The sequence below is a fragment of the Myotis daubentonii genome, chromosome 15 (genome assembly GCF_963259705.1).
Source record: "Myotis daubentonii chromosome 15, mMyoDau2.1, whole genome shotgun sequence".
NCBI lineage: Eukaryota > Metazoa > Chordata > Mammalia > Chiroptera > Vespertilionidae > Myotis > Myotis daubentonii.
In genome coordinates this window covers 5758266-5775789 of record NC_081854.1, presented here as the reverse complement: position 1 = coordinate 5775789, position 17524 = coordinate 5758266, and the positions used below count along the sequence as shown (strand labels likewise).

Sequence of the window (17524 nt, the reverse complement as noted above, 5' to 3'; positions counted from 1 at the left end):
CTGTCAGCCAAAGTGAATGACATGACCGGAGCACCCCCTTTCACAGGACCGCCCTCTGTCTGCTGTGCTGAGAACTGGCACTGGGGGCCATGGGAGGAGGCAGCTCGGAAATTGTTACAGGGGTCCAGGTAGGTGATGATCAGGGCAGAGCCGTGCAGGTGTCCAGCAGTTGAGTCTTTTTGGATATACATTAACGTAGGAGAACCAAGACTGCAATCCAGCCCAGTGGTGTGACTCAGAGGTTGAACGTCGACCTAAAAACAGGAAGTCACGGTTCGATTCCCGGTCAGGGCACATGCCCGGGTTGTGGGCTCGATTCCCAGTGTGGGGCGTGCAGGAGGCAGCCAGTAAATGATTCTCATCATTGATGTTTCTATCTTTCTCTGAAATTAATAATAATAATAAAAAAAAGACCATCATCCAAATCTAAGTAGTGACCATCTAATGGTGATTCTAGAGGATCCCCTGGAATTGCTTAGAGCAAGCATGTCAAATGCAGCCCACAATGAATATTTTGGGGTCCCAGCCAGTGTAACAGTACGCAAGAAACGTTTTAATAAAAATTTCATATCTTAATTTTTACAATACCCTGTTATACATAATGATTAATTACAAACTACAACATTCGCTAATGACTGATTACTATAATCGTGTTGCATTCATTTCCCTTATGCGCAGGCACACCATTTCCCTCCACTAATATCAGCAGTGAATATTTTAGTAGCTGATGGCCACCTCATTAGTCCTGGACTGACTTTTTTGGTGTGCGCAACAGGAAATATCTTGCTCTCGGAAAACAAGAAAAATAGGTTTATTTGCATTACGCTTATTCATTTGTGCAGTTATCCAGTGTCTGGTAAGTAAATATTTAAAAAGTATTATTTTTTATTAAAATGTTCTATTATTTTTTTAAAATATATTTTATTGATTTTTTTAGAGAGGAAGGGAGAGAGATAGAGAGTTAGAAACATCGATGAGAGAGAAACATCGATCAGCTGCCTCCTGCACATCCCCCACTGGGGATATGCCCCCAACCCAGGTACATGCCCTTGACCGGAATCGAACCTGGGACCTTTCAGTCTGCAGGCCGACACTCTATCCACTGAGCCAAACCGGTTTCGGCAATGTTCTATTATTTTATGTTAACGATCACTCATTCATTTCAGCCCTTTGTTTTCAGCATGTCTCTATCGGAATACACCTACTTTTCAAAGAAAATTGAAGCTTTTGTTTTTTTTGTGGCCACACGCACTTGCACCTTGTTTATTTGGCCCGTGTTGGCCTGTGAGTGTGACAGGCTTGGCTTAGAGACTTCCGGACTAATGGTGAGGACGGAAGAGGCTGCAGAATGAGTCCTGATGGTGCCAGGACGTCATCCGAGGGATTTATCACGAACCAGGCCAGCTGTTCACAAGCGGGAGAGCATCTCCCCCACGCTGAGGCCAGATGCGCAGGCAGTTTCCAGAAGCTTCCCATGGCTCTTGCAACTCCGCACACAGCCCTGCTGTGAGAATGTGCCGGGGCTCAGTGATGCGTGCAGGCTCATGTGAGGCGTCGGCCAGGCGGGCTTGCCTGTCAGACCTGCTGTGCAGCTCAGACCGCCCCAGCGTCCCTTCTGCAGGACCAGGAAGCGCAGCATGGAGCCGGTCCCGCGGAGAGCAGGTCAGCACTGGGGAGGGCGGGCAAGCCTGAAGGGGGTCTGAGAGCTGTCCTGGGGGGGAGAGGAGGGTCTCCCTCCCGAGGGGGGTGGGGCTGTTGTGTTTGGTTAAGTGATGGGTGCTCTCTGGCTCAGCTCCACCGTCAAGGAGGACAGTGTGGGTCGGGAGGGATGAAGGATGCTCTGTTTTGGACTCTGATGTCCGCTTGGGTGCCCCAGGAGGAAAGAGAGAGGAAGAAGGGAGGTTTCTAGGTTTAGGTGTAAGGCGAGGGGTACCAGCTGCCTCGTTTGTGGCTGCTTTAAAAACAAACCATTTTCGGCTCGTTCTGTGAGGCACAGGGAGAGACCGTGTCTGCTCATTCTGCCCTTCCCCGCTCGGCTGGTTTCACATGTTGGTGATCCAGGATCTTTGAGTCAGACACGGTGGGAGGCGGCTGCACTCACATGTGCACCATCTGGCTGTCATCGGGAACAGTGGTCGCCAACCTTGCGGACCTCATGGGCCAGTGGTCCGCAGACACCGGCTGGCGACCGCTGCTCTAGAAGGCATGAGGGCAGCCCTGATGCCTGTGCTGTGCGAGAGGCATCCCCGAGTCCCAGGGAGCAGGGATGCAGGAAGTAGCAGAGGGAAGGGGCAGCGGCAGGGGGCACTCAGCTTCCTGGGCAGAGCACAGTGGCTCCCAGCACACCCCCCTTCCCTGTCCCCCCTGTCCCCCCGTCCCCCCCCCCCTCCCCCCCGTCCCGAGGACTGAGCCTGGTGGCCCTCCTGTGTGTGTCTGGGTCTCTCCTCTTCCCATGAGAACACCCATCATAGAGGGCTTCAGGCTCGACTTCATGACCTCATCTTAACCTGGTTACGTCTGCTGCGACCTATATCCTAAAAGGTCACACTCACAGGTGTTGGGGGGTTAGGACAGTCAGGATGCCTGCAGGCCCTGCCTTGGCCGAGAGGAAGAAGAAAGACAGGGGAGGCTGGTACCCACAGGTCAGGGCGGCTGGCCTAAGGGAGGCAGGGCCAGGCCAGGCCCCCAGAGCGTCTCCCCACCTCCCTAGCCCCCCTAGTCCAGGGGGCCACGGCAGTGGGAATGGTTGCTGGCAGCTCTGGGGCCTTTCTGTTTTTAAAAAACAGCTTGATTGGGGTCCGATCTATATGCTGCATAGCTCGCCGGGTCAGGAGCGCAGCGGCGTCTAACAATCCAGCCACGTGGGGCCAGCACATCAGCCTTAGGACATCTCATCCTGAAAAGAAAGCACGAGTACTTCAGCCACCCCAGCCGTCCCCTCAGAGGCCAGGAGGCAAAGTCAGGGGTCTGCAGGGCCGGCTCCCTCCGAGAGCCTGCCTGCTCTGAGCTCCTGGTGCTGCCCGCAGCCCTTGGCCTGGGCTGTCACCTGGCCCCTCCCTGGGTGTCCTGGGTCTCTCCTTGTCCCATGAGGACACCTGTCATATAGGGCTTAAGGCTCAACCCAATGACCTCAGCTGTCACGGCCTATTTCCAAAAGGCCACACTCACAGGTGTTGAGGGGTTAGGACTTCAACATCTTTTGGGGGGACACCACCGAACCCACAACATCCTGGTTCATGAGCATCCATGGACCGTCCCCTGCAGAAATGGAATGCGCTGCCCAGGGGCAGCGAGACAGACCTACTCGAGGGCCGGGCCCCGCGGGGGCCTGCGGGGGGCTGTCCGCGGAGGAGGGCTCTGCGCGGCCATTCCCATTCTCCTTGGTTTACACGGCGACGTGCTCTGCTGTTGGAACCTGCTCCCTGCACACACCTCTCAGGAGGCATTCGGCTCCAGCCAGACAGCTTGTCATCCCGCGAAAAGGACCAGATCACAGGGTTCTCGGGTCCAGGGCAAACACTCGCACCTGTGTCCCACCTGTGCCCGCTCTGTCCCCCCTGTGCCCACCTGTGCCCTACCTATGCCCACCTGTGCACGAGGACTTCATGCACAAGTGTGATGAGAAAAAGAAACAACATAATGCGCAGCCATAGAACATCAGTACGTCTCCGTGCTTTCTTCCTATCACTGAATCAGCCTGCAGTCAAGGTGTATGTAGCCAGACTTATATTTTTGATATTTATTTTACATATTTAAATGCCATTTAACAAAGAAAAATCTGGTTGAGTTCTCGTGTCACCTCTGACACGCGTCATAGGTTCGCCATCACTGCCCTAACCCCTGCTGAGGGCGGTGCCCTGTCCAGCCATGCTGTTGTCTACAGTGAGAGTTCACGGTGGAGACGCTGGGTGCGAGGTGGCTGTTCCATAGTCACGCCAAGTGCTATGTGTGTCCGGGCAGGAGGGGGGGATGGGGCAGAGGGACTGAGCGCGGGATTCTGAAGTCCAGGAAGGAGGCGCGGGCACTGCCCTTTGCAGGCTGTTTTCTATGCTTGAGACAGTCCACAGCTCACAGCATTTTAGAATGAGTTACAAGGATTAATAGTCTAAAGGCCTTGTGCCCGGGGAACGCAGTGTGGCCACGGTGGTTCCAGAGCCGAGCGGGGGTGCTCCCGGTGGGAGTGGGAGGAGCCCCCTGAGGTCCTCCCAGCACAAAGGGGGGGCGGGGGGAACTGACGGGGTTGTGACTGCTTCAGGCACTAGATCCACACAGACTGGAGCTGGGACCCAGCCAGGATCTGCCCAGGCCCTGCAGCTCAGCCCTCAGAGGCCTGGCCATCTCACCCCCCACACCCCCCCATACACACACCAGCCGAGGAGTGTGGCCTTGACTGCGCTCCCGCAAGAGCCGTCCTAGTTTTATGGCGTCTCTAATGCGCGTTTACAGCGCTGCGCCCAGGTGTCTCAGTGCCGGGGTCCTGGGCTGCTGAAAGCGACAGGGTCCACCCTGCCGAGGACAAGCAGTGGCTTTCTGTGCGCAGCCCAGCCCCAGCCCGCTTCCCACTGATGGATGTGGGCCCCGGGCACTGCCTCTGGGTGCCAGCTCGTCCAGCCTCACGTTCCCTCAGGCGGTGCTGCCCGGAGACGTTACCGCCACAGGCGCACGGCTGTCTCCCTACGCACCTCTGTGCTGCGGACACAGGCGAGTCCAGGGGTTCGCTCCCTCCTGCGCCCCCCTGCGGAGGATAGTGGTCTAGACCCACCTCCTAAGCCAGTGCTGGTCGGGCCGGGCAGCAGCCTGTGTGTCAGAGGCAGATCCGTGTCCCAGGAGCCAGAGAAGCCAGGTCTTTGCTCCGCCCCTGGTGCCGTGGGTGTCCCTCCCGCCGGTCACAGGACACCAGGGCCGGGCTGGTGTCACCCTGGTGTCACGGTCTTCGCCGGGGGTCCTCTCCTTCCCTGCCTGTCCGTGGGGAGGATGGGTGGAAGCGGAAGGCCTCGGAGCCGGGAGCCCTGCACTGACAGCCCTCCGCCGCCGCCCTTTCCGTCGTCCAGGTCCGGCCATGGCGGAGCTGCACCGCACGCAGTCCTCGCTGGCAGCCCTGGACGAGGAGACGCTGTGGGAGGTGACGGAGAGCCACCGCCCCAGGATCGTGCGCCGCATCTGCCCCAGCCGCCTCACCCCCTACCTGCGCCAGGCTAAGGTGCTGGGCCACCTGGCCGAGGAGGTGCTGCCCAGCCCCGGTTCACCAACTCAGCCATGAGAATCGGTGAGCCTGGGGGGGGGGGGGGGGGCGCGACCCTGTGTTAGTTTCTCTGGGGCCGCCCTAACAAACGACCACAAAATCGGTGGCCAGGGACCGCAGAACTGGGTTCTCTCACAGTTTGGTGGCTGAAGGTCAGAAGTTAAGGTGTGGGCAGGGCCCCCTCCTTCCGGTGGCTCCAGGGGAGGACCCTTCCTGCCTCTTCCAGCTTCTGGTGGCCCCGTCGCTCCAGCCTCGGCCTGGTCTACATGCCCTCCCTGCGTCTCTCTCTCTCCTGACACTTGCCCTTGGACAGGCCCCCCGCTCACGGGTCACACCAGTTACACCTGCAAAGACCCTTCCTCCAAGTCAGGTCCCACTGGCCGGCTCCAGGCAGACACTCTTGGGGGCCAGCCCACCTGTTCCAGCCCAACTGACTGTTTATTCATGAAAGCCGGGAAGCTCATAGCATCACCATATCAGCTTCTTAGGAGAATTGAGTCAGTTTCTAAGATACTTGTCTCAAAGCCCGGTCAGGGCCGGGTGGTGGAGAGCAGGCGGTGGGCGGTAGCTTCTGACAGGATACTTTCTGCCGGTTCCCTTATAATGATGATGGGGGTTGGGGGGCGCGCCTAGCTCCTTGCTTGGGGCACTGAGTGTCCTATGTGGGGAGGACACTATGTCCCCGCCCTCAGAGGGAGTAATGGGTGCAGATGGCCAGGCAGTGGGGTGCAGGGTACAACCAAGAAAGCACATCCAGCACTTCTGCTGGCGCTGGAGGAACCTGCAGGCTGGGTGCCCTGTGGGGCCCAGGGGAAGGTGTGCAGGGCCCACGGGGCAGGGACTCGCAGGGAGACCCCCTCAGATCAGTAGCCCACACCCTCCCAACAGGACCCCTAGCCTGCCCCCACCCCTCTGCCAGCCCAGGAAGGAAGGAGGCAGGGCCCCCCCCACACAGGGCCCGGGCCAGGACCCGGCAGCGGCCTCACCTTGCGGGCGGAGCTGCTCTGCTGAGCCAGGTCCTGCAGGAGGGTGATGAGCAGCTGCTGTGCCCTGGGAGGAGAAGACAACAGCTGCTAGGAGGCTCCACTCCCCCTGCCCAGCGGCGCCTCTGAAACCCTGCATGCCCGCAGCCCACCAGAGGTGCCCGCTGATGTCCCGGGTGTGAGCCTGGGTGGGATATAGCTCCTGGCCTCCCTGCACTGCTGAGCTGAGCGGTACCACCCGACACCACGTGTACCGGGAGCTGGTACACGGCTCCCGGCAGGCGGATGCTGCTGGGGGGAGGGGGCCAGCCCTGCCACATCTGTCCCAGGACAGGGTCCCGGGAGGTGGGACTTTCTGTGCTATAATTAACACAGTCCTGAACACACCAGGCGACTGGTGAGCCCCCTCCTGGGGACACTGGACTGTCGGGAGACACTTTTGGTTTTCACAGGTTGGGGCCAGCATGAGGCCAGGGAGCTGCTCAGGCCGGCGGTGCCAGGCAGCCGAGCAGCGGGGCTGCCCCCAGGTCGCAGCGCTGAGGCTGGAAACGCTGGCCCCGAAAGCTCTAGAACCAAGGTCCACCCTTTTCACAAACAAACCCTGTCCACCTGGGGTGGCACATGGGGATTCCACTCGGGCAGTGTCCCCTCCCCGAGAGGTGGCTGTCCGACAGCCGCTCACCGTGCATAGGTGGGGATGGTGCCGCCCTCTGCGTCCCCGGTGCTGTAGGGGCCCACGTGGGCATGCCAGCAGCCGGGGCCCTGGAACATGGTGTAAGGTGATGTGCAGGATGTTGCCGCAGTGCACCGGCAGCTCCCTCTCGGCCCTCCCCTCCAGGGCCAGGTTGACCCGGATGTAGAAGGAGTCCCCTGAGGTGGTCACTTTGGCCTCCAGGTCCTGGACCAGCTTCTTATAACCTGGTGAGAGAGGACAGGTCAGCCCAGGCCGTGACCCACAGGGGGAAGGTTCTGGAATGTGAAAGGAGGAGGGACAGAAGGTACTGCCCCAAAGTCTCAGGAGCCATCCTAGTGCCAGAGTCAGTGGGTGGGAGGTCCTGGCTGCCTTGGGGGCTTCTGTAGACCGGGGGTGTGGCCCGGCTCTGGGGTAGGCCATGGGGGCTGGGGCAGGCACAGCCATGGCTTAGATTTGGGACTGGGCGGCTGGGCAGGTCCCGAGAGGGGAGCTTCTGGGGGTGGGGCCAGGGGGTGGAGGTGTACCCTCTGTGTTGACCTTCACAGACAGGCAGCAGAAACTGTCCACCCTGCGGAGAAGACCCACGGCCTGCTCCAGGGTCATGCCCTGCAGGACGACCTTGAAAAAGGGCTCTGTGGCCTCACAGTCCACCTGGGGGCAAACCACCAGGGCAGGCGCTATCGACCAGGTTCGGCGGAGTCTGAGCACCGATCTGCACTCACTGCCCCAGCCGTCCACATGCACCCCCAGCCATGCGCTCACCACCCCCCTCCCAGCCATCCACACGCACCCCCAGCCATGTGCTCACCACCCCCCTCCCAGCCATCCACATGCACCCCCAGCTGTCCACACACCTATCAGGGCCTCTGTCCCAGGCCCTGAACTGGGGCATCTGCATTTAGCTCCTCCAAGCCACACACGTTCCCACCCTGAGTCAACCATTGCCCCCTTCCCAACCGCATGCCGAGAGCACCAACCAGGACCCAGTGTCTGCTCTCCAAAATGGGCCTTTATTCAGAGCAGTGATGCTAAACCTTTTGAGCTCGGCGTGTCAGCATTTTGAAAAACCCTAACTTAACTCTGGTGCTGTCACATACAGAAATTTTTTGTATTTGCACCCATAGTAAAACAAAGACATATTTTTGACATTGCCATTTAACAAAGAAAAATCAAACCAAAATGAGTTCTCGTGTCACCTTTGACACGCGTGTCATAGGTTCGCCGTCACTGTTCTAGAGCTTTCCATTTCACAGGTTCTCGGCATTGGGACTACTGACATTTGGAGCTGGGTCACTGCTGTGGGGCCGCCCGGGCCCTGTAGGATGTTAGCGGCATCCCTGGCATCCACCGCGAGCTGCTGTCCCCCTCCCCGGCCCCGCTTGTGAAAGCTCCTGGCTCTCACTGTCCCTCCATCCACTCCCTCGCTGCCTCACGCTGAGAGGACACTTTGTAAGGAGAGTGAGCATGTGCCTTTAACTGCACTGGCCCCGTTCGGGGATCAGGACTGTCCCCAAACACCATAAAGGACTCTGCAGCTGTAACCACAAGGTAACTGACAACAAGACACGGAGAAAGGGCTCCCGTGGCGTGAAGACAGGGTTTCCTCCGGGGGACGGTGACGCCTATTTTGTGAATTTCTTACAATTGTTAAAAATTGTTAAAAAGCTTAAAGTTCTAGTTTCAGCAACATCAAAGTCCCCTCCCCGCTACTATACTCACTTAATGGTAATTAGTCAAGTTGAACATTTATGTTTTCTGCAGCATCATTAATATTTCACAACAAAAAGTTTTAAGAGTTAAAGTGGTGAACCTCGCATTCTGTGTATTTGAACACACAGATGTGCATCCACACGCACGGGAGCTGACAATGAGGCCACTGTTCAAACAGCAGGAACAGAGCCCTGAACCTCACCGTGACGATCTGGCTGCCTGGGCGCAAGGCCATCTCGTCGGCCGCTGAGCCAGGGGTGATGCGGTGGACGAAGATGCCGGTGAGGTTCCCCCGATGACGCTCATCTGCTCCAGCAGTGCGTCCCCTGGAAGGCCAGCAGCGTGACTTGGCTCGGGAGCTTCTGGGCCAGCCGCTGCCGCTGCCGCCGCCGCACAGGGACGCTGCTGCAGGAAGGGGCCACGGAGCTCATGTGCAGCCCAGCTCTGCCCCCAGCCCTGGCATTCTGGAACTCTCCACCCCCCTTCCTGCCATGACAGCCTCAAAAAGGCTGTTGCCTGCCAACAGCCCTCACTCTGCCACCTGCTGCCCGGCCCCCCTCCGCTCACCTGGCTGAGACACACAGGCCCCTGGAGATCAGCTGTGGGCCGCTCTCAGACTCCAGGAGGTCTAGGCAGAAACAAAGGCTCAGATACCAGCTGGCTGCCCTAGAGGCCACATGCTACCTCAGTGCCCTCAGCCACCTTCGCTGAGGCTGACCTCATCCTCCTCCTCCTTCCTGCTGAGACCTTGACTCATCTCCCCCACACGGGAGGAGCTGGCGGAGAGCTGCACCGGCCTGGGTCTGGCCTCCACTGTGTCCTTTGCGAGACTTAACGTTGCCCACGTTTTATGAGATGGGGAAGCTAGAATCCACTTCCACCTTCATCCAAACAGTCAAATCTGGTGGAATCCGGGTCCGCCTTTCTGCATGACAGTGCCTGCCGCCCGCATCGGCTGCTCCTGCTCACCCCAGGCCACGCCAGCTGCTGGCTGCGGAGACCTCGAGTTGGCGGTCCTAGGCCTCGATGTACCTGGGGGTCCCTGTTAGGTCAGAGAGAGCCCAGGATTGGATACATGCAGACATGGGATCAGATAATGGATCCTCCCTGGAATTTCTGACAGATCAGTGTGCCAGACACAGATACCGACTTCTCCCTGAATCCACAACGACCCCAACACAGATACTGACTCCTTCCTGAGTGTCCTGTTGAACCCTGTGGCGGAAACTTCCTCAGTTCATGTCCCCGCCCCTCACTCAATCGCAGTATAAAACAAAGCCGCCCTCCCTGTGGGCGCGAATCCACTGGCCCTGTCTTTGGGGTCCGTGGGTCGCCCCGGGACCCAGAATAAAACCTTTCCTTTTCTTTCTTTTCTGATTGACTCAGTTCTCTTTATTTCCTACGTGACCTTCCTGAGCCACCTAACATTTGGTGCCTTGGAACCCGGGTGGCATGAGCACCTCATTTGGCCATCCCTCCATGGCTCAGGGTGCCTGCCTCTCCCTCCTTGTGGCCCAGGACCCATCAGGACCTCATTTCTTCAGCTCAGCAACCTTTCCCAGTTTGGCAACATCAGCAGTGAGTCCTGCCCCACCCCCGTGCCCATTCCTTGTGGCCGCCCGCCCGCCAGCATCTCTGTCCGTAAAATGCAGCCGAGTCAGAGACTGCCTTTCCGGACCCTTTCAGGAAGGTTCCTCTGGACCTCTGGAGGTAGTGGAGGTGTCCCTACCTCCCCCGGTCCCTCCGTCCGTCCGTAGCATGGGTCAAATTGCTAAGACGCTGGCCTTCGGCCCCGCTACAGGCCACAGGCATCGAGCACAGGGAATCCAAATTCCAAAATTGATCCGAGCACACCTCTAGGGTGCCTGCCTGCCAACCTGGCTAAACACTAGGCCTGCCCCGGGCCTGCGCCCTATTTCTATAACGTAGCATGCCTCAGTATGAAAATGGGACCTTGACTTTACTGTCCGTACTGATCTCAGTCATTTCTGCCAGCAAACTGGGAAATGTGCCCAAGTCTCTCTCTCTTTCTCCACCCTGTCTGTGTCCCTGTCACTTCCCCCAAAGTTCCTTCTGCCTCCTCTCCTTGCCCCAGGCTGTGGCCGTGCTGCGCTGTGCACCTCCGAGCCCGCGGTATGTGTGTGTGGGGGGGTCACGTGCTATGTGTGGGGGGCAGCGACGGCACCGCCATCATCCCCGTGTCCTCCCACCCCCACTCCACTGGAGACCATCGCGAACTCCCCCAGTAAAAGCCGCCCGTTCTCCCGCAGGCCTCGGCCCGACTGTCCACACCCTCTCCTCCTCCCTCCCTGCCGGACCCTCCTCGAGCCACGCCTTCTCCGCCATTACCTAACCACCCCGCCTCCGCTCTTCCGCCCGCCCACCTCCGCAGCCACTACCTCCGCAGCCACTGCGGGAGCCAGAAACTCACCAGAAACTCAAGTCACCGGACGACAACCCTGCCCCCACCCCTGCCTGCTTCCCCGGTCAGGACACACGCGCGTCTGCAGGTCCCACCTTCCTCCTGTCCCTCCTCCCCTCTGCCCCGCCCCCGGGAGGTTGCGGCGTACCCCCTGTGCGCCCCTGTTCATTCCAACCGCCCACCTCACCCCGCGCGCTCTCCGCCAAATCTCCAGCAATTAAATTCACAGGTGGCCGGCCAGTTCCCTTTGCAAGAGTTTGCAGCTGGGAAGGACTTTATCCAGGTAGCCTTTCTTTCTCTCTCTCTCTGACCTTCCTCAAATTGAAAAAGGCCTCGGCTCTTTCTCTTCAGACCCTCTTAACCAGCAGCCGCCTTCTCCCCTATCCCTGAGAGCCCAAGTCCTGAGAACGTTAGCTCCAAAACAGCCTCTTCTATTTCTGCGCCCATTCTGCCCCTGAGGGAGGCAACAGGGACTGAGAACGTAGTCTGAATCTATGCCCCGACTCTCTACGTCCAGCCTCACAGATTGAGAGGGCACTGACCTGACCACCTTAACCGTAAACTTCCACAAACCTTTTTAACCTGACCTTTAAGCTCCTTAATAGCCCCCAGACCCCAGTCTGAGATCGAGCGAACATGGCCATTAAGGTTAATGCCTGTGAGGAGGAGGCACAGTCGGAATGGGAGGCCTGCCTTCGACAGAAGGTAGACCTGCAGATTCACGCCTTAGTTGTGGCCCTGCAGTCGACGGCAGCTGCCATGGCCCCAAGGGGGCTGTGCGTGGTGGGGGTGCAACGAAAGGAACGAACACCACCCGGAGAATGCTTCAAATGCGGAAATGAAGGCCACTGGGCCAAGCAGTGCCCCCAGCCCCCGGCTCCAACCACGCCCTGCCCAGCGTGAGGCCAAAGCGGCTACTGGAAGAGTGACCGCCCCTGGAAAAGTGGCGGGCCCTCTGCGCCCCAGCGTGGAGGGGCCAGCTTTCCAGGTCATGCCCCTCCGCTGGCCATGCTGTGACTGGCTGAGGACTGAAGAACCCCAGCCTCGACGACCCCCCCCCCCCCCCCTCGCCGAGCCCAGGGCTGCACTGAAGGCAACTGGTCTCCTTCCTGGTCAACATGGGGGCTGCCTTCTCTGTCCTGCCCTCCTTGCCAGGGCCCCTTTTCTCTTCCATGATCTCGGTCATGGGTATTGACGGCAAATCCACCTGCCCGCTGACCACTGGACCCCTTCCCTGCCTCCTTGGTGATAGCCCTATAACCCACTCGTTCTTAGTCATGTTTTCATGCCCTGTGCCCCTTTTAGGATGAGACATCCTCACCAAATTAGTGGCCACTCTGCAGCTCATTCTGAGCCCTTCAGCCACCCTGCTCCTTCCACTCCTGGCCCCCTCCCTTCACAGGGACGCCAATCCCCCACTGCCATGCGTCCCCTTATGGGGCCCTGTTGTCCCAGACCACAGCCGCCTACCTTGTCTCGCTGTGAACGCCATATCTCCTTATCTCCTCCACGACTGTCCCCTCCTCTGAACAAGAAATGTTCTCCTTCTTCAGGCTGACTGGGTACTCTTGCCTCTGGGTTCACAACTGTAGTCTTCTTGCAAACCTCCTCTATGACATGACCTGGCGAAGGAACCCCCTCACTGAACCCATAGATCCCAAGGCCAACATCCTCACCCCTTTAATGCTCTGAAAAGTACTCTGACCTCGGCGCCTTCTCGTCCCATCCCCTTCCACCCTTCCCAAAGAAAACTTCCTTGAATGCACAGGTTTATTCAACAGTCTGGCTTTTATCAGAAACTGAAATCATTATCTCTGGAAAAAATGTGGCAACTTTAAAATCCAAGCGGCTAGAGGCCTGGGAGCAGGCAGCCTGCTCCCTCCCGCCCCCCCTGCCTTTTCTCCAGCCTCATACCCGGGTCCCTGGCTTCCACTGCTCCTTCCCGTTCTCTTTTCCCTTGGATAACAGCGCATTCTAACATTTCCTCCCACTTTCACTGTAATACCTACCTCTCTCAGGCTCACCAAATGACTCCCACCGTCCCCGAAGATTCGGCAACACCAACCAGGATCTCATGACCCATCATTCCTCAGGCTCTTACCTGGCAAGGGACCCTCCAATTTTTACTCCAGAAAAAGCTCAGGTTTTAATATTTTCAGGTGAAACGGACATGGAATGATGAGGGAGTCATCAATTCTACTGTCTGGGATGGGAAATCCTCTAGTGTCACTCTCTATTTACGAACCCTGGACCTACTCTTGTCCACCCTCATCAACACAACTTTCCATCTACTCTCGAACATCAATCCCTCCTCCTCTACAGCCTGCTGGATTTGTCTGTCACTGGCTCGAACCCTCATCATAGCCACTCAATTCCAACGTATTGGACCACCCAACTAAACTCTCTCTCTAGAAATTTGCAGCTCCTGGCTGAATCCGGGCCACACCAAGGAGCCCCACCTTCTTAAGCCCTTTTTGAACTCCTATATGGGAGACCCTTCTTGCTCAACCACTGTCTCCTTACTGATCCCCCTCCCCTGGGTACTTATCTTCCATATCTCACCCAGGCAATTGCTCCGAGAACACGAGAACAGGTTTCTGCCCAAGCCAGAGCCGACCAACCAGGACTCCCGAGGACCAGCCCTTCACCCTGGTGACTTGGTCCTCCTTAAGAACCTACATCCACAAGGCTTGGAGCCTAGGTGGACGGGACCTCACACTGTAATCCTCACAGCCCCCACCACGGCCAAGTTGCTTGGCGACCCCAGCTCGGTGACCCATCGTGGCACCACCTCTCCAGACTCAAGAGGACCCCAGAGCAGCATGACTTCTATAAATGTGAGGTGTTACGCCCCATTAAGGTCCACCTTGGTCGCCCTCCCCCTCCTCCTTCTCCTCCCAGCCCTGAGCAACCTACGCCCACCCCCACCTGCTTATGTGTGGAGGTTCAAGGTCCGTGAAACCTGCTACCAGACGGCAAACAAGTCACACCAGCAGAACCCAGACAGTAGTTCCCCAATTGACCTTGTATGGAGAGTCAGAGCTCGCCTGGCTGCTCCCTCCATCCCACTCCCGGACCCGCCGGGGCACCTTCCTCCCTGTCATGTTAGGGGTGAGTATCGCTGCCTCAGTAGGCCTCACTGGGGGGCCCTCGGGAACAGTCTGGTCACTGCTCAGGAGTTTAATGACAAGCTCCAGTTAGCCCTGGAGACTACTACCGTCTCTCTTAGCCTACCTACAGCGGCAAGCGACGTCAACAGCTCAAGTAGCCCTACAGAACCAGCACGCCTCAGACCTTCTGACCGCAGAAAAAGGAGGAATGCTGCTACTTCATCAGCGAGTCTGGAGTAGTGGAGCAAAACGTGCAGACCCTGACTAAGCTGAATGAAAAACTACATGCAAGACACTCCCAGGAAAACTCGCCTTTTGGCTGGTTCCAAAGCCCCTTAGCTACCCGGGTCCTACCCAGGTAGTACCCCTGATTCTCATCTGTGTCTTTTTTCTCCTAGCCCCCTGCCTCCTCAAGTTCATCTGCTCCCGGATCGCGGGGATGTCACGGGTGACTGTGAATCAGCTCCTGCTCCATCCTTACACCCAGCTCCCCTCTGACCTGCCTCTGCCTGACCCTGGCCTTTAAAACCCCCCCACCCTCCTTGACATCCCTGGTCAGCTGGAAGCAGTCAGAATGAGTCGGCATCCCCTATCACCAAAAGGCCGGATGTTAGGTCGGAGAGAGCCCAGGATCGGTTACATGCAGACGTGTGATGAGATAATGGACCCTCCCTGGAATTTCTGACAGATCAGCATACCAGACACAGATACCGGCTTCTCCCTGAATCCACAACGACCCCCACACAGATACTGACTCCTTCCTGAATACCCTGCTGACTCCCTGTGGCGGAAACTTCCTCAGTTCATGTCCCCGCCCCTCACTCAACCGCAGTATAAAACAAAGGCCCCTCCCTGTGGGCGCGAATCCACTGGCCCTGTCTTTGGGGTCCGTGGGTCGCCTGGGGACCCAGAATAAAACCTTTCCTTTTCTTTCTTTTCTGATTGACTCAGTTCTCTTTATTTCCTACGTCACCTTCCTGAGCCACCTAACAGTCCCCAAGCTCTGCACTTAGACATGCGGCCTGGGAGGCCAATGGGCCCAGCCCAGGCGGTGGAGGCCGCTCCTCCACCTGGTGGACCACCCACCCCGAGGACTGGAGCCCAGCAGAGGGCGGACAGCAGTCTGTGCCCAGCTCACGGAGAAACCCTATTCGTGAATACATTCTAGTCAAGTGGAGGTCACTGGGCGCTCCTGGCCTATTTGAGGTGAATTCCACTAGAATGCGTGAAAGCGGGACATTATGTGGGATCACACAGAAGAGGAGCAGTAAGCCCCCTGTCCTCCTGGCCTCACAGCCAGGCTGGTTCCCCTGGAAGATTCTCTCCCTTGGTCACTGTCACAAAACCACCAGTGATCTGGGAAGAGTAAGGTTTCTGGCCACATGACCCCTGCCCCACCGCACAGGTGCCTCTGTGGACCAGCATAGGGTGCGTGCACCCCCTGGTGGCCACAGGGTGAATTCCAGGTGGGGTGCTGAGCACCTAGTCTGTGTGAGGCCCAAGACTGGGGTAGGTGTGCAGGGTAGAAGGTAAGAAGGCGGACATGAGGGGCGCACGGCTTGAGGAGAGAGAACCAGTTAAGTGACAGATACAAAGCATAAGCCACAGGGAAAGGGGAGAGAGGCTCCCACAGGTGCCCCAGCCGGCAGGAGGTGGCACTGCAGCCTGAGTGCCCAGGGTCCAGAGCAGGAGGGACAGAACGAGCAGCTGTCTGAACATCTGGGCTGAGCGGGCATGGAGACAATCAACTTCCTCACCGCTAGGTGACAATGGACAGGACACCCAGGACACAGAGCAGCTGGCACCGGCCTGAACTGCCGGGGGCCAGGGTCAGGGCAGCAGTCCAGTTCCCCTCCCTCTGCCCGGGCCCCGGGGAATCCTGTCCCCTCCTGGCACAACCCAGGGGAGGTGGGCGGCTGCAGAGGTTGGCGGAGGGACACACTCACCTGCTGCTCTGTCTACAATCTCGTAATCCGGTCGACGTCGCCCGCCTTCGCTCCTGGGCAGCCTCCCCAGTTCCCCTCCAGGATTTCTGAGAAGCCACTTCGCGAAGGAAGGAGAGGACGGCTTGGGCTCACACGTGGTATTTTGTGGAAGAGCCACACTCAAGGGGCCAAAGAGTTGCGTGTGGCTTGCGAGCTGCAGTTTGCCGACGATGGTGCTAGTATAATGCAAAATGCACAATCAATTTATGTTTATTTTTAAATAATATTGTACTGATTTTTTAGAGAATTAAGGGAAAGAAGCATCTGTATGACAGTGAAACCTCCATCATTACCCTTGTGCACATCCTGTTTGTTCTGGGGATCTAGCACACTACCAGGCCCTTTTCCCCACTGGCAATCCAAGGCCCAACACTAGGTTTCAATCCAGGCTTTATATCTGACTTATTTTGTGGGGAAGCAAGTCTGTATACGTCCGAGCACCCTGGATGTTTACTAAAATCTTTATGCTTAGTCTTTAGATGTCCTTTGTTAAAGGACGCTGCAGATACATGTGTGTTCTCAAGGATGCTTACCCTACTGACAGTATATAATAGTTAAATTTTTATTCAAGCTGTTGTTACAATAAAAGCCTAAGGAGGCAGGCGAAGGGGGCTGTTTGGTTCTGATATCCAGGCAGTCCCTTAGCCCTTTCATCACAAAAAAATGGGTCAGAGTAATCATTCAACCATCACTCAAAGTCTGCTGTTCAGCCCTGACATTGTTTAAATAAACTTGGAAAATCTTCCTCATTTCTGTAATCGAAGATGTTCCCAGCAGTTCAATATCAGTTTAGACTTCCCCATTTTTTATGGGAATTAAAAGAGAAAATGCTCAAAAAGTCATCTCTGGAACCCTGGCCCAAGGAAGTACCAAGTTTGTAACTTTTATTGATCCTCACAGTCCTAGCTAAGTCCCGTTATCAGGGTCATGTCCACATTTAACAACTGAGGTGCAGGGAGCTGTAGAGTCTCCTGGAGATTCCAGTTGGAGACCCAACACTGAGACCTTAGTGCCCACAGTACTGCCTCCCTGCAGGTGGGTCAGCGGGTTCAGAAAGGCCCCAGTTCTTTCTCAAAAGCCCTTACACACAAAGGTGCTTGTTGGCACTGGGGAACTGAAGGGTTCCTGTCCTGAGGTTTTCTAAAGTTGCTCTTCTCAAGGTGGTGGCGAATGTTAGTACTGCGGATTAAAATTAAAAGTGTTAGCCGAAACCGGTTTGGCTCAGTGGATAGAGCGTCGGCCTGCGGACTGAGGGGTCCCGGGTTCGATTCCGGTCAAGGGCATGTACCTGGGTTGCGGGCACATCCCCAATAGGAGATGTGCAGGAGGCAGCTGATCGATGTTTCTCATCAATGTTTCTAACTCTATTTCTCTCCCT

The 17524-nt window shown here is 57.2% G+C and overlaps 2 protein-coding genes and 2 long non-coding RNA genes across 4 annotated transcripts in view; 2 read left to right on the top strand and 2 right to left on the bottom strand.

The window, feature by feature from the left end:
• The window catches only part of LOC132216086 (zinc finger protein 883-like), a 681654-nt gene that overhangs the window by 85008 nt on the left and 579122 nt on the right, over window positions 1–17524 (top strand). The gene's annotated exons all lie outside the window — the stretch shown is intronic.
• On the top strand, window positions 636–5827 carry LOC132216154 (caspase recruitment domain-containing protein 14-like). Its single transcript, XM_059665266.1, has 3 exons — window positions 636–856; window positions 1167–1662; window positions 5052–5827. Exons 2-3 carry the CDS (start codon window positions 1638–1640, stop codon window positions 5258–5260), a joined length of 234 nt encoding a protein of 77 aa, XP_059521249.1. The 5' UTR covers window positions 636–856; window positions 1167–1637; the 3' UTR covers window positions 5261–5827.
• On the bottom strand, window positions 3712–6889 carry LOC132216161 (uncharacterized). Its single transcript, XR_009448707.1, has 2 exons — window positions 6229–6889; window positions 3712–5098 (listed from the first exon to the last, which is right to left on the bottom strand). It is a non-coding gene; the product is annotated as an uncharacterized LOC132216161 (long non-coding RNA).
• LOC132216171 (uncharacterized) lies at window positions 6974–9259 on the bottom strand. Its single transcript, XR_009448719.1, has 3 exons — window positions 9197–9259; window positions 8832–9003; window positions 6974–7143 (listed from the first exon to the last, which is right to left on the bottom strand). It is a non-coding gene; the product is annotated as an uncharacterized LOC132216171 (long non-coding RNA).

Excerpts from the sequence above, each read along its gene's own strand:
- LOC132216154 (XM_059665266.1), top strand. The coding sequence starts at position 1,638 with ATGGAGCCGGTCCCGCGGAGAGCAG. Across the intron at positions 1,663-5,051 it reads GCCGGTCCCGCGGAGAGCAG|GTCCGGCCATGGCGGAGCTG; the intron begins GTCAGCACTGGG and ends TCCGTCGTCCAG.